General features: G+C 55.3%; 1 protein-coding gene across 3 annotated transcripts in view; it reads right to left on the reverse strand.

Annotated features, from left to right (window-relative positions):
• Positions 1-900: 900 nt before the first annotated feature.
• The window catches only part of FAM234A (family with sequence similarity 234 member A), a 33889-nt gene continuing 18656 nt past the window's right edge, over positions 901-16133 (reverse strand). For 2 of the 3 annotated variants that reach the window (XM_003269103.4, XM_030797873.1), the window contains exons 3-13: positions 13353-13653; positions 7350-7466; positions 6789-6980; positions 5441-5571; positions 4787-4919; positions 4459-4588; positions 3629-3769; positions 3257-3332; positions 2871-3026; positions 2322-2424; positions 901-2227 (exon numbers count right to left, since the gene is read on the reverse strand). In XM_003269103.4, the coding sequence (XP_003269151.1) occupies positions 2016-2227; positions 2322-2424; positions 2871-3026; positions 3257-3332; positions 3629-3769; positions 4459-4588; positions 4787-4919; positions 5441-5571; positions 6789-6980; positions 7350-7466; positions 13353-13620 (1659 nt within the window). In that variant the 5' untranslated portion in view covers positions 13621-13653 and the 3' untranslated portion in view covers positions 901-2015. Of the gene's footprint in view, positions 2228-2321; positions 2425-2870; positions 3027-3256; positions 3333-3628; positions 3770-4458; positions 4589-4786; positions 4920-5440; positions 5572-6788; positions 6981-7349; positions 7467-13352; positions 13654-15162; positions 15354-16133 lie in introns of those variants that run through there. The other variant, XM_030797874.1, reaches the window with a different exon arrangement.

Below are 16133 nucleotides of genomic sequence, written 5' to 3' on the forward strand. Positions count from 1 at the left end.
ACCAGCAACGGCACTCCTTGGCCCAGCCCCTCAACTCTGGCTTCTCAAGGTGGGGCTGACGGCCCCGCCCACCCCTGTGGCCAAGGGCACAGCTGCTCCTGTGACCTGCAGGGTGTCCCCTCCCTTTGGTGACCCCCTGCACTCCCTCCCACGCTGTCAAGGGGCAGCTCTTGCAACCCCAGTGAACCTTCCCCTCTCCCTCCAGCCCCCACCCTGCCCGTCTGGCGGTTCTCACTTATAGGACGTGTCCCCAGAGCCCTATGGCCCTTTCATACTCAAGGCCTTCTGGGCAGGGTTACTTTTCTCAGGGACAAGAGAACTGCTTCCTGGCACGAGAGCACCCACCTGTTCAACCTCATTCTCCCTGTCCCTTCCCACACCTTGGAAGGAGCACCAGGAACAAGGTTATACCTGTGCGGCCAGGAAGCAGGCCTTTTCATACTTGCATACGTGCTCGTGAGACACTCCTGCAGGGTTCTCTAAAGCACCTGCCTGCCCCTCACTGCTGCCACACCCAAAGCTGCATCTCTGGGAAGCCCCTGCCTGGGCTCCTCTTGCCTGCAGGGTCACCAGAGCTCACCCCCGCCTCACCATCATCCCTTCACGCTGCCCTCAGACGTCACAGGGTGCCGAGGCCACCGTCTGTTCCAGGTGGGAGCACACCACTTGCACGTGGCCAGGGTGCCCGGCTTATTGGGCAGGGGTCCTCAAACTGGAGACCCCCTGAGGCTGTCAAGATTGCTGGGTGCCCAGTTTCTGACCGAGCGGGTCTGGGTGAGGGTGCTAGCCTCAGCAGCCCTCCCCACCCTGACCCAGGCTGGCCAGCAAATTCCTGGTCACTCCTCCAGGAACAAATCCATTTTCCTTAGGGAGCACAGAGACAGGCAGACGCACACACGCTAGGCTCACGCCTGACCACGGGGGTTTTTCAGGCAGTGCAAAAATGTTTATTCTGCTTTCTTCCTTGGTGGGTGGGTCATCAGGCTGCTTTGGCTACGAAGCTCAGGCTCTGTGGCCTGGGTGGCCTGAGCAGCACAGAGCACCATGGCTGCCCTAGGGCCTCAGGAGCAGCAAGGCACAGAGGTGAGTCCTGCATCGGGTGACACGGCGGGGGCATGTGAGCACCGGAAGGGCAGAGGCAGGTGCTTGCCATGCCTGGGGCACGGGGCCTCTTCAGGGATAGAGCAGCTCCAGTGTCTACTGAGAGGGCACAGACTGACCCAAACACGCATTCCATAGGCAGTTCCTCGGGATAGTCACAGCACATGCAGCCAGTACACAGCTGCAACACCACTAAGGACACCTGTGAGCGGCCACGGGCTCAGCTCCAGAGCAGGACCCACCCATCCTGCTGGGAGAGACCCTTGCTCCAGGCTTCCTCACAGGACTGGTCAAAGGAACCCAGTCACACGCCCCATGCTAGAGGATCCCCCTGTGGCTCCGGGAAGGGCTGCAAAGCTGGAGCTGTCTCAGGTTCCCGTTGAGGCCCTGAGGCTGCCCCAGAGCCTAGTGCCCTGAGCTCCATGACTCCCTGGGGGGCAGAGCACAGGAGGGAAAAGGGGAATGGACTTCTACAGGATGGGGTGGGGGACGGCCTGTCCTGGGGACACCCTGGTTCTTTCTACGCGCTGGCCGCTCTGGCCTGGGGAGAAGCTGGCAAGGAGAGGGCACCGGGTAAGGATGGGGTGCTGCACGACCCAGCTCTGCCCAAGGTGGCCCAGGGAGACCACTATGAAGGCTGCCTGGTGTGAGCAGGACCCTGGTGGGGTGCAGAGTGAGGCCGTGTGGGGACTCAGGGAGGACGCTGGGTGGGAGAGAGGCCCAGGGTGTCCCCTCACCCGTGCACGTCCGTGGGTGTGATCATGGAGGACTGGGAAGGCTGCTGCCGCCCAGTGGCGACCATCACCAGGGTCAGGAGTCGGGGAGTCAGTGCAGAGACCCAGGGAAGGGCCCACTTCCCAGGACGTTTAGTGTCAGCAGGCGGAGGCTCTCCACAGGCTCTGGCTGGCATGCCTCTATGCCTCACTCCGGTACCGCAGCCGGGAGAACCGGTCCCTGATGGCCTGGTCACTGTCTGGCCCACCCTCGCCCAGGCGGACCACCCTGCTGCTTGGGACGAGGTCCCGAACCTTGTGCTTGATCACAGAGACCAGGCCAGGAGCCTCTGAGTCTGCCGGGCCTGTCAGAAGGACGTAGGCGGCGTGGCGGCTTGGCTCAAACAGGACGGCTGCAGGGTGGGGGACACAGCTGTCAGGGCAGCTCAGGAGCAGCCAGGGCAGACCCCGCGGAACACCCGGGTCCCTGGCCGAGGCCGCGCTCACCATCGAAGGCAACGATGTGGGTAGAGACGTTGGCCAGCTCCAGCAGCACGCGCGGCAGGGTGGGGTGGAACATGTACAGGCTGTGCCGGGCCTCCCCGCTCTCCTGGAGCGAGAACCAGCAATGGGCCCCGCACCCTTCACTGAGCACTCCCACAGGACACTGCCGTCAGAGTGACCATGCCTGGAGCTCTAGGTCCGCCTGGAGCCCTATCTGGGTCCCCCAAACGCCAGCCCCCTGCTCTGTGGCCACCTCCCAGGTCCTCCCGCCCAACCTGGTCCTGACACTGGTCCTTGCCGGCAGCCACTCCCTTCAGGGCATGGCTGTGTGCTCCCCTATTCACCCAAGGCCATCAGCCCCTTCTCGCTGGACTGCTCTAAGGTCACTTTCCCTCAGCTTGCACCACCTTATCCTGACTGACTGTCACTGGACTTCAACTTATTTGAGGTTGCCCAGGCACCGATGAGCTTCTGGGCACTTCCAGGTAGAGCTCAGGCCTGGGTCTCTGGCCCTGGCTCCCACCATGGCTGCTCCAAGGGTGGCCCCCGTACCGTCTCGCTGGTGCTCCCCAGCTCGTGGAGGCCCCAGAAGAAGAAGGCTGAGCGGTGGTCTGCAGTCGGCAGGCTGGCGGACAGTGGACCCCCAGGGAGGCTCGGGAGGGCTAGGCTACACAGGACGGCTCCAGTGCCAAGGTCCAGGAACAGAATCTGGCGGGGGAGGGGACACTGTGGGGGCCAACGTGGGGGCTACCGGGAAAACCTCGAGGCTTGCACAGGTACACGTGCCCTCAGCCACGCCAGCCCTGGAGGCAGATGCTCTGAGGGAGGCAGAACCTTCTCAGCAGCTCTGAGGGCAGCAGCTCCTAAGCCTGTCTGCTTAGACCAGTCTCTCCTCAGCTAAGAACAAAGGTGCCACCTCCGAAGGAAGAACAGCGAACCTGTCTGTCGGTGCCAGTTCCGTTTTCAACGACTACAGCCAAGGTGTCTGGTTTGTAGTGGCCGAAGATGGGTTTTCTGGAACAATATGGAGGAAGCGCTCACGAGGGGTCTCAGTGAGGAGACTGAGATGAAGGAAGCACCCAGGAACAGGTCCGCCCCTCAGCCTCCCGTGGCCACATCTGGACCAGGGCCCAGGACATGGAGCTGACGTCTGGGGCAAGGGGCAGTACCAAAGACAGGCAAGAGGCCCTGGCAGCAGCACACAGCCTCCGGCCCCACCCCCAGCGCTGTCTCCTCGCCAGCCAACGGGACGTGCCCGGGGTGCTGGGAAGGGGTGCAGCACCTGCGCAGTCCTTGGGGAGACCCCGTACCTTAGGACATGGGCTGCCTTGGGTGTCCAGCGAGGCGTCAGCTCCTGCCCGTCCAGCAGCACGAAGGCCTCTGAGCCCACAAGGAGCACATCTGCACCGGCGTTCCCTGGGACATGCATCAGGTAGCGCACTGCTCCAGAGCTAGACAGGAAAGTGGGAGAAACGGGCACCGGGTCCCGGGGCAGCCTCAGACACCCAGTGGAGGCCCTGGCACCGCCCATCTCAGGGGGCTCCTCTCAGGCCCCCATAACCCGTTTCTCAGTTCTACAGCTTGAAAAGAGAAGAGCTGGGCACAGTGGCTCACGCCTGTAATTCCAGCACTTTGGGAGGCTGAGGCGGGCGGATCATGAAGTCAGAAGTTCGAGACCAGCCTGACCAACATGGTGAAACCCCATCTCTACTAAAAATGCAAAAATTAGCTGGCCGTGGAGGCGCGTGCCTGTAATCCCAGCTACTCAGGAGGCTGGGGCAGGAGAATCACTTGAACCCGGGAGGTGGAGGTTGCAGTGAACCGAGATCGCACCACTGCCCTCCAGCCTGGGGCACAGGGCAGGACTCTGTCTTAAAAAAACAAAACAAAACAGAAAAGAGAAGAAAGCCCCCACTTTCTGTGGAGACAGGCACAGCGTCGGGAACCTTTCTTCTCTTTACTCGGCTTTTATTTGACCATTTCTCACATCTGAGCCCAGGGTGACCTTGCGGTACCCCCAGCACCTCCCTGCCTGTGGGGCTGCTCTGGGCTCCACACAGATTGTCCGAACACTGGGTTGGGGGGAGCTGAGCCACGGGGTGGGCGCTCTGCGTGGAGAAAGGCCGCGGCCCAGACCCACCTGTGGGAAAGCACCCTGCGGGTGGTGGCATTGAGCATGCTCTCCCAGTGCGGGTCACTCTTGAACGGGCCGCCGCTCCCGGTCACCTTCTCGTAGAGACCCTTCACAGAGCAGCCGCAGAGGGAGCTTGCTATTCAAAACACAGAAGGGCGCGAGGTCACCAGGGTCACGCTGTGAACCCGGACCAGGAGCATGCCGTGCCACATGGAGCCAGGTCCCTGGGCTTCCTGACTCCAGCACCTCGAGAGCTGAAGCAGGACCTGAGGAGCTGCAGGGTAGTCATGCTCCGTGAGTGAGGCCGGCCAGGGATATGGCAGAAACAACATACCGCAGGGAAAGAGGATGTAGTGGGCACCCGTCCTGGTGACGTGAAGGAGGAAGCCACTTTCCCCGTCCACACCGAGGCTGCCTCTGAGGCCAATCTGGTGCCCGGTGCTGCTGGAGTAGAGGTGGCCACTAACCTGCAAGGACACAGGATGACACAGGAAGAGAGGGACCACCTGCAATGACACAGGCCCAGGAAGGGAGGGACCTGAGCGCAGGGGCAGGGCACTCTACAGCGGGAGATGTGGAAGGGTTAGGGGCCCACAGGCTCTTGGTTTTGAGGAAAGAGGCGCTGACATCAGAGAGTCTGACACGATGGTCAGTGCCTCCACACTGCACGGGGCACGAGGCAGGCAGGGCAGCCCCAGTGCCTCGCAGGTGCTCCCAGCCCTCAGAGCTTCACCCCCAACACTGCAACAGCACAGATGGGAAGTGTGTACTCCACCGTTCTTGGGGAGGCCCCAAAGCTTCCTGGTAGAGGTGGAGTCCCCTGAGTATGCTGGGTCTATGGGAGTTGGGAACGTGGGGCTCTGGGTGAGTCCCCGACAAGTGGTCAGACCCAAATCCTGTCTGGGAAGTGGCAGCAGATGGGGAGGCAGAGCAGGGCCTTGGGCAGGTGGCCTTGGTGACTTGGGAGGAAAGCCGGGCTGGGCTGTACCTCCTCCTGCTCCTGGGTGAGAACCAGCAGGTCTGGGGCCCCATCGCCGTCCACATCAGGCACCTGCAGCAGAGGGCTCAGGACGGACGCATTCCTGCTGAAGCTGCTGCTGTGGTTCCATAGGGTTTCCCCTAAAATCAAGCACACGGTCACGGAACGTGGCCCTGAGTCCCCTTCAACAGCAGCCGGGCAACTGCACGGCCTGTGACAGGCAGGCTCCTGTTGAGGCGTCACCCTCGTGACCCCATGGCTCACTGCACACTCAGAGCAGAGATGCCAACAGGAGGGGAGGGCGGCCCTGCTGTGCTTGTAAAGGAGCAGCACGCGGAGGTGGTGGACACACGTCCTGCCCGTGTATGGAGACTCGGTGGCGATACGCCAAACGCTGACAGCCTCATTCCTGGGAACCGCAGAGTTCCCCCTTCCTTTTCTCCTATCTGCGTGTCCTAGAACATCTAGGGCTAATGCCGACCCTCCCGCCCAAGTGGATGAAGCCTGACCTCACCCATCTCTGGAAACCCCTGCCTCCTGCTGGGGTTGCAGGCGTGCCCTTGGTGCCATGCAGGCCCCGGCTGAGTGGCCCCTTCCTCTGCCCTCCACATAGAAGGCAAGAATGGAGGTGTGCGCTCGGAGGCGATCTACTGACCACAGGTCCCAATGCAACTCCTTACGCACATACAATCTCATCCAAACCTTTTTTTAAAGACAGATTCCTTGATTCTTAAAATACTTTCAGCCTGCTCTTTATTCTCCTCCATATCCTTAAAATGACAACTTGTAAGGGAAATGTGAATATTCACCAAATCTAGGCACAGAATTCTTCCAGACCGTGATGAGGTGCAAGGAGCCCGCACACACACGGCCCCCCGCACCACGAATTCTTTCCCTCGTGCTTCCACGAGGCCAGCTCCGCTGCGGCTCGCCTGCACCCTCAGGCTTAGGGGCACTGACAGGCCCCGATCTCCCCGACGGGATGAATGCAGGTTCATGTTCTGGGCTCGCCCTGGGCACTGCCACCACTGACACCCCAAGAGCAGCCAGCGGCCAAGCCGCTCCTCCTCTCTGCTACCCCACAGCAGGTGACTTCGGACTGCCCCTGTGTGTTACAGCCCACCAGCAAGGTGTAACGGGAGGTAACAGACACAGTGCAGCTGAAGGCAGCCGAGGCGCGTGCCTTCCACACGCTTGCAGCCTCACTTAGAGGTTCTCCCCATAACCTTCCTTCGCATCCAGCCACCCTCAAGATCACAGGGCTGAGCCTCGTCGGGGCCTCCTGGCATTGGCCCTCAGGGTGAGGCGGCTCAGGTGAGAGGCCCTCAGTGAGAACCCCACTGCCTGGCTGGCCTACCTGTGAACACGTCGACTGCAATGAAAGAACCGGGTCTGCCCACAAGGATGCAGGCAGAAGGTGCCTCACTGCCTCTTGGCTGGGGCACAGCACACTCCACGAGGGCCACATCTTGGGCCACAGGTCTCTCCCAGAGCGTGCTGCCGTTGGCCCCCGACACAGCAGCTGCAAAGGTGCAGGGAGAGGAAAAGCCTGTAGGGAGAGACACCAACACCTCACTGTTACAGCATCCGGGCAGGCAGGCTGGCCAGCCCCAGCATGTGCTCTTCCAGGTCTGTCTTCCTCACACCTCTCCTAGGCCACAGCCCCTCCCTCCCAGGTGGATCTCCTTTATCTTGCAGGCTCCCAGGGCTCTAATGCTGACCCCATAGGGGCTCAGTGGCCAGGGCGGTGCTGGGACTGGGCTTCCATGCCTCTTTCTGGTCCTGTCAAGAAGGATGACAAGATGGGTTCCAGAAACACCACCACCTGCTTCCCCCAAACACTGAAAGCGAGAGGGTGACCCAAAATGACGATTCCTTCTACAGGGAGCTCCTCCTTTTTCATATAAAATGCAATTACCTTCGTCCACACAGGATCGGCTGAAATTGTTGCTGCTGTTGGTGTTTTTATAAAGAAAAAGAACATCCTGGATCCTGTCCCCGTTTATATCATCCATAGCCAGAAAGTCATAGATAACTGAAAGAGAAAACCACGGGCCATATGCCTGGTTTCCAGGAACGATCAGGCCCACCACGACCTACTTCTCTGCTCCATGGAACCCGCCACTGTGAGGGCACCCAGCGAGGACGGTGGCTTCTTCCTCACTAGGATGAGTCATTTCCTTCCTGAACACAAGGGGGTGGACAACAATGCCCAGTGTTAACCTTCAGAAAGGAAGAAGCAGGACATCTGGGCATTAAGAATGGATGTTCTGGCACATTCTGTTCAGGGATAAATCCCTCCCTAGACCAGGGGGCATCTAGACAGTCCACACTCCATACTCGTCAGGGTTTACACTTCCTTTCATTCAAGGACTCAAGTGAGAAACTTTATGCCCTAAAATCAAACACCAAAAGAGTGAAGTCGGCCGGGCGAGGTGGCTCACGCCTGTAATCCCAGCACTTTGGGAGGCCGAGGAGGGCAGATAACGAGGTCAGGAGATTGAGACCATCCTGGCCAATGTTTGAAACCCTGTCTCTACTAAAAATACAAAAAATTAGCTGGGTGTGGTGGTGCGCGCCTGTAATCCCAGCTACTCGGGAGGCGGAGGCAGAAGAATCGTTTGAACCCAGGAGGCAGAGGTTGTAGTGAACGAGACTGCACCACTGCACTCCAGCCTGGCTGACAGAGCGAGAGTCCATCTCAAAAAACAAAACAAAAACAAAAAAATAGGCCGGGAGAGGTGGCTCACACCTATAATCCTAGCACTTTAGGAGGCCGAGGCAGGTGGATCACAAGGTCAGGAGTCTTGAGACAAGCCTGGCTAATATGGTGAAACCCCTTTCTCTACTAAAAATACAGAAATTAGCCAGGCGTGGTGGCGGGCGCCTATAGTTCCAGCTACTTGGGAGGCTGAGGCAGGAGAATCACTTGAACCCAGGAGGTGGAGGCTGCAGTCAGCTGAGATTGAGCCACTGCACTCCAGCCTGGGCAACAGAGCGAGACTCCACCTCAAAAAAAAAAAAAAAAAAGAATAAAGTTGAACCCCGCCCCTCCTTTTTTTAGAGTCAGGGTCTGGCTACGTTGTCCAGGCTGGCCTTGAACTCCAGGCCTCAAGTGATCCTCCTGTCTCAGCCTCTGAAACTGCTGGAAATACAGGTGTCAGCCACTGCGCCCAGCATGAAGTTGAATCTTTATGTCATGCACAAAAATGAACTCAAAATGAATCAAAGACCTAAACGTAAGAGCTAAAATTATAAAACTCTTAGAAAAAAAAACAGGGAAAAATCTTCATGACAAGGGATCTGGTGGTTTCTTTGATCCAAAACACACAAGGCCAGGTGTGGTGGCTCACGCCTGTAATCCCAGCACTATGGGAGGCTAAGGCGGGTGGATCACCTGAGGTCAGGAGTTTGAGACCAGCCTGACCAATATGGCGAAACCCTGTCTCTACTAAAAATACATAAATCAGCCAGGCGTGGTGGCAGGCACCTGTAATCCCAGCTACTTGGGAGGCTGAGGCAGGAGAATCGCTTGAACCCGGGAGGTGGAGGTTGCAGTGAGCTGAGATCACGCCACTGCACTCTCCAGCCTGGATGACAGAGCAAGACTGTCTCCAAAAAAAAAAAAAAAAAAGCACAGGAAAGAAAAATGGGCTTCATTGAAACTGAAAGCTTTTATGCACCAAAGGGCACTATCAAGAGAGGGAACAGGCTGGTGCAGTGGCTCACACTGGCAATCCCAGCACGTTGGGAGGCCGAGGTAGGCGGATCACTTGAGGTCAGGAGTTTGAGATCAGCCTGGCCGACATGGTGAAACCACGCCTCTACTAAAAATACAAAAGTTACGACCGAGCGTGGTGGCTCACGCCTGTAATCCCAGCACTTTGGGAGGCTGAGGCAGGCGGATCACCTAAGGTCGGGAATTTGAGACCAGCCTGACCAACATGGAGGGACCCCATCTCTACTAAAAATACAAAATTAGCTGGGCGTGGTGGTGCACGCCTGCAATTCCAGCTACTTGGGAGGCTGGGGCAGGAGAATCACTTGAACCTGGGAGGGGGAGGTTGCGATGAGCCGAGATCGAGCCGAGATCGTGCCGTTGCACTCCAGCCTGGGCAACAAGAGCAAAACTCCGTCTAAAAAAAAAAAAAGACTAATCTTTGCAGACAGGAGACTAGGCTGCCCAGGGCTAGGAGAGGAGGGAACAGGGAGTGATGGCAAAGGTAATGAGGACTTTTCTTTTTTTGAGACAGGGTCTCCCTCTGTCACCCAGGCTGGAGTGCAGTGGTGCCATCACAGCTCACTGCAGCCTCAACCTTCCAGGTGTAAGTGATACTCCTACCTCAGCCTCCCAAGTAGCTGGGACCACAGCTGCATGCCACCACGCCTGGCTGATTTTTGTATTTTTTGTAGAGATGGGGTCTGTGCCCAGCCTCTTGAGGAATCTTTTTTTTTTTTTTTTTTTTGAGATGGAGTCTTGCTCTGTCCCCCAGGCTGGAGTGCAGTGGCGCGATCTCAGCTCACTGCAAGCTCCGCCTCCCGGGTTCCCGCCATTCTCCTGCTTCAGCCTCTCCGAGTAGCTGGGACTACAGGCGCCCGCGACCACGCCCGGCTAATTTTTTGTATTTTTAGTAGAGACGGGGTTTCACCGTGGTCTCGATCTCCTGACCTCGTGATCCGTCTGCCTCGGCCTCCCAAAGTGCTGGGATTACAAGCGTGATACACCGCGCCCAGCCGAGGAATCTTTTAGGGATGATGGAAATATTCTAAAATGGAATTGTACAGACAGCTACATAACTCTACAAATTGACTACAAATCACTGAATTGGGCCAGGTGTCGTGACTTATGCCTGTAATCCCAGCAGGTTGGGAGGCTCAGGGAGGAGGACCACTTAAAATCAGGAGTTCAAGGCCGGGCCCGGTGGCTCACGCTTGTAATCCCAGCACTTTGGGAGGCCGAGGCGGGCGGATCACGAGGTCAGGAGGTCGACACCACGGTGAAACCCCGTCTCTACTAAAAATACAAAAAATTAGCCGGGCGTGGTGGCGGGCACCTGTAGTCCCAGCTACTCAGAGAGGCTGAGGCAGGAGAATGGCGGGAACCCGGGAGGCGGAGCTTGCAGTGAGCCGAGATCGTACCACTGCACTCCAACCTGGGTGACACAGCGAGACTCCGTCTCAAAAAAAAAAAAAAAAAAAAAAATCAGGAGTTCAAGAGCAGCCTGGCTAACATGGTAAAACCCCATCTTTACGAAAAATACAAAATTAGGGCCAGGTGCTGTGGCTCACACCTGTAATCCCAGCACGTTGGGACGTCAAGGTGGGTGGATCACAAGGCCAAGAGTTCAAGACCAGCCAGGTGCAGTGGCTCATAATCCCAGCACTTTGGGAGGCCAAGGCGGGCGGATAACCAAGTCAGGAGATTGAGACCATCCTGGCCAACGTGTGAAACCCTGTGTCTACTAAAAATACAAAAAATTAGCTGGGTGTGGTGGCATGTACCTGTAATCCCAGCTACTCGGGAGGCTGAGGGACGATAATCGTTTGAACCCCGGAGGCAGAGCCTGCAGTGAGCCGAGCTCGCGCCACTGCACTCCAGCCTGGGCGACAGAGCAAGACATCGTCTCTTTAGAAAAAAAACAAACAAACAAAAAACAGAGTTCAAGAACAGCCTGGCCAACATGGTAAAACCCCATCTCTACTAAGAATACAAAAATTGGCCAGGCGTGGTGGCTCATGCCTGTAATCCCAGCACTTTGGGAGGCCGAGGCGGGCAGATCAGGAGGTCAGGAGATCAAGACCATCCTGGCTAACATGGTGAAACCCCATCTCTACCAAAAATACAAAAAATTATCTGGGCGTGGCAGCGGGTGCCTGTAGTCCCAGCTACTTGGGAGGCTGAGGCAGGAGAATGGCGTGAACCCGGGAGGTGGAGCTTGCAGTGAGCCGAGATCGCGCCACTGCTCTTCAGCCTGGGCGACAGAGAGAGATTCCTTCTCAAAGAAAAAAAAAATTAAATTAAAATAGAAATTAAAAAAAATTAAAAAGAATACAAAAATTGGGCTGGGCCTGTTGGCTCACGCCTATAATCCCGGCACTCTGGGAGGCTGACGCAGGAGGATCCCCTGAGGTAGGGAGTTTGAGACCAGTCTGACCAACATGGAGAAACCCCGTCTCTACTAAAAATACAAAATTAGCCAGGCATGGTGGCACATGCCTGTAATCCCAGCTACTAGGGAGGCTGAGGCAGTAGAATGGCTTGAATCCGGGAAGTGGAGGTTGCAGTGAGCCAAGATCATGCCACTGCACTCCAGCCTGGGCAATAAGGGCGAAACTCCGTCTCAGAAAAAATAAAAAAGAAAAAAAATGGCCAAACAGCGTGCCTCATGCCTGTAATCTCAGCGCTTTGGGAGGCCGAGGCAGGTGGATCACGAGGTCAGGAGATGGAGACCATCCTGGCTAACATGGTGAAACCCCATCTCTACTAAAAAATACAAAAAAGTAGACGGGTGTGGTGGCAGACGTCTGTAATCCCAGCTACTAGGGAGGCTGAGGCAGCAGAATGGCATGAACCCAAGAGGCAGAGCTTGCAGTGAGCCAAGACTGCGCCACTGCACTCCAGCCTGGGCGACAGAGCAAGACTCCATCTCAAAAAAAAAAAATTTTTTTTGAACACAAACTGACCCTAAGTGAGGTTTCAACAAGAAACCCTATTGAGGGCACTGGAGAAGCCCTGAATTCTCTGCCAGGAAGCACTGCGGCTGTCAGTGCTCACGCCCACTGACGTGGGTGACTGCAGCTGCTGTTCTTCTAGAAGCACAATGTCCTGACTAAGGCTGATTCCATTGCTTTTCGTCTAACAGCCAAGACTCCAGAATGGCAAGGTCAGGAGACAGGAATGAGTGGGTACTTTCCTTTCACTAACCAGGATGTGAGTTGGGTCACCCTAGCAAGACTGGACCATACAAGCTGGTACATGTTTTTTACATTTTATGACAGCCTTCTCTGTATCTTTCACCCAGAAGGTCTGTTTCATTAAATTTTTTAATTTAGAAAACTACCCAAATAGGCTACTTTTGTTTATTTACCCGACTCATCCTTCCTAAAAAAAGGGAGAACTGGCTGGGTGGGGTGGCTCACGCCTGTAATCCCAGCACTTTGGGAGGCCGAGGCAGGCAGATCATGAGGTCAGGAGATCGAGACCATCCTGGCTAACACGGTGAAACCCCGTCTCTACCAAAAATAGAAAAAATTAGCTGGGCGTGGTCGTGGGCGCCTGTAGTCCCAGCTACTCAGGAGGCTGAGGCAGGAGAATGGCGTGAACCCAGGAGGCGGAGCTTGCAGTGAGCCGAGATCGTGCCACTGCACTCCAGCCTGGGCGACAGAGCGAGACTCTGAGACTCCCTCTCAAAAAAAAAAAAAAAAAAAAAAAAAAAGGGGAGAACTGAGGCCGGATGTGGTGGCTCATGCCTGTAATCCCAGCACTTTGGGAAGCCGAAGTGGGCAGATCACCTGAGGTCAGGAGTTCAAGACCAGCCTGACCAACATGGAGAAACCCTATCTCTACTGAAAATACAAAATTAGCTGGGCGTGGTGCTGCACGCCTGTAATCCCGGCTACTTGGGAGGCTAAGGCAGGAGAATCGCCTGAACTCCGGAGGTAGAGGTTGCGGTGAGCTGAGATTGTGCCATTGCACTCCAGCCTGGGCAACAAGAGCAAAACTCCATCTCAAAAATAAAAAGGCTGCTCTATCGCTCCCTAAAACTCCAGGAAAACCTTGGACGTAGAACTGGCAGCCACTTGGGATTGATTCACTGTTTAAAGGCCACTTCTAGACTCACAGACACAGTTCTGCCCCCTCCGCCCCATCCCCTGGGAAGAGCTGCTTTGGACACCACTGGGCGGGGAAGCCGAGGCTTACCAGCGGCACTGTAGTCGACCCTCCACATTCGCTGTGACGCTGGCCGGTCTGGACACGGGATGACGAATGAGACGACGAACACCACAAAAAGGCAGAGAAACAGTGAAAGAAAAAACGCCGCCGCTCGGCACCGGGAAAGCCGGGACTGTGGAGGCGCGCTTTTCACGTTATCCTCATTTTTTGATGGATTTCCCAGATTTTCCTGCGATTTTCTTTCTTCATTTTTCAAGGGGTGGATTTCGGCTTCTAAGTCCTTGTGGTCCAACATCACGGGCACATCCCAAAGTTTAACTCCTGGTCACTGTGTTGATAAAGCAAGAGGTCGGTGAGGCCAGCAGTCCCACGGCACAAAGCTGCAGCACAGAGGGGTCTGCTGGCGTCAGCTTCTTGGGGAGCTGGCTGCAGCTGTAACTATGGGCAATCAGCCCAGGAAATAAAAGCTAAATAAATGTTTAGGGTGTCAGTCTTAACAGATCATACTTAAGAAGGTCTCTAATTAATATGGAAAGGCGAATTAGCTGTGTAGAGCCAGCAGGCAGGAACTATTTTCATCCTGAACACGCCGGTGCTTCCTGCCTGCCTAACCCAGGAAATGCTGAATGAGCTCCAGGGCAGTGCCGGGCCTGGGCTGAGGACGCTGAAACCCACACCCAGCATGTTAACTAAGCGCCACCTACTCAGCCTCTGAGCACATCTGAGCCACCTTCCACCAGCCTCACGCACAGATGGAAAACGTGACCCAGGTGCGCACACATGGACTCCCTGGAGGGCCACAGACCCAAAATTCAAAGTACCCGGAGTGAAGATGGGCTCTGGGTGGGCAGCCTTGCACCTCCCTAGCTGTGTGACCAGGACATGTGCTTCGACTGAACTGTGCCTCAGTTTCCTTATCTGTAAAAGAAACAATATCTACTTTAGAAGCCTGGTCTAAGGATTAAATAACTAAATGCAGACGGGCGTGGTGGCTCACGCCTGTAATACCAGCACTTTGGGAGGCCGAGGCAGGCGGATCACAAGGTCAGGAGATCGAGACCATCCTGGCTAACATGGTGAAACCCCCTCTCTACTAAAAATACAAAAAAAATTAGCCGGGCGCAGTAGCGGGTGCCTGTAGTCCCAGCTACTCGGGAGGCTGAGGTAGGAGAATGGCGTGAACCCGGGAGGCGGAGCTGGCAGTGAGCCAAGATAGCGCCACTGCAGTCCCTCCTGGGCGACAGAGCAAGACTCCGTCTCAAAAAAAAAAAAAAAAAAAAAAAAAAAAAAAAAAAAAATGCATATAAAGTACTTATAAGATCATCTGATACACAGTAAACATTCAAACACTACCTAATTATTATTAATAAAATATGTTCATGGATAAGCACAGACTAACTAGAAAAAAATAAATAAAATATATTCAAACAGAAGTCCGCAGGGGAGGACAGGGGACAGCCATGTGGAGTGAGCTCGGTGCTGGGAGTAACTTCTGAGCCCTGATTCTGAGGGGAAAAACATGCCCTCTCCTTGCCCTGGTTCCCGCTGGCTGGACTGGGGGTGGATGTGGTGGGGAAACCGGCAGCCGCTGTCTTAGAAACAAAAACAGAAAACACATTTGAAGATGGGAAGGGCACAGGGCCCCTGGTATCTGCCAACCGCCACCACCCAGCCTGAGCTGCTTCGACTGTATAAAAGGAGAAAAAAACAAACTTCCATGTCTCAGGCAAGATGTTTGTTATTTTGGTCCCTTTTAAACAACCAAACCGATGTCCTAACACATCATACTGAGAGACTGGACATGATCATGCAGATTTGAGGTAAAACCTTCACCTACCCAAAAAGGAAGTCAACAGTTCACAGCAAAGGGAGGGGTGAAAGATGAAAGAGGGCGTGCGGAGGTCAGCGAGGAAAAGCTGAGCTGAAAGCCACACCCTCTGGGGAAGGGTCAGGAAGACAGAGAGATAAGGGACTGCTGGCTTTTGTTTTCAACTGTTCACTCAGACTTTGTCTTTTCCTAATTATCTAATAAAAGTAATTCACTTAATAACCTGTGTATGCCACTAGAATGGCTTTAATTTTAAAAGGGAAAAACGACGAGTCTGGGTGAGGATGTGGAGAAATGAGAACCATCGTACATTGCTGGTGGGACTGTAAAATGATGCAGCTGCTGTGAAAAATAGTCTGGCAGACCCTCAAAAAGTTAAACATAGAACTACCATATTCTCCAGCAAGTCCAGTCCTAGGTGTACACCCACAAGAATTAAAAACAGAGACTTTCCAGCCGGGCACGGTGGCTCACGCCTGTAATCGCAGCACTTTTGAGAGGCCGAGGCAGGCAGATCACAAGGTCAAGAGACTGAGACCAACCTGGACAACATGGTGAAAACCCTATCTCTACTAAAAATACAAAAATTAGCCAGGCGTGGTGGTGGGTGCCTGTAGTCCCAGCTACTCGGGAGGCTGAGGCAGGACAATGGCTTGAACCTGGGAGGCAGAGGTTGTAGTGAGCCAAGATTGCGCCACTGCACTCCAGCCTGGGTGACAGAGCGAGACTCCGTCTCAAAAAAAAAAAAACAAAAAAAAAAAAACAGAAAAACAGAGACATGGCCAGCACAGTGGCTCATGCCTGTAATGCCGTACTTTGGGAGGCCAAAGCAGGAGGATCCCTTGAGGATCGCTCAAGGCTGCAGTGAGCTCTGATCATGCCACTGCACTCTGGCCTGGGCAACAGAGTGAGACCCCATCTTTTTTTTTTTTTTTTTTGAGACGGAGTCTCATTCTGTTGCCCAGGCTGGAGTGCAGTGG

Source organism: Nomascus leucogenys, chromosome 18 (genome assembly GCF_006542625.1).
Source record: "Nomascus leucogenys isolate Asia chromosome 18, Asia_NLE_v1, whole genome shotgun sequence".
Taxonomy (NCBI): domain Eukaryota; kingdom Metazoa; phylum Chordata; class Mammalia; order Primates; family Hylobatidae; genus Nomascus; species Nomascus leucogenys.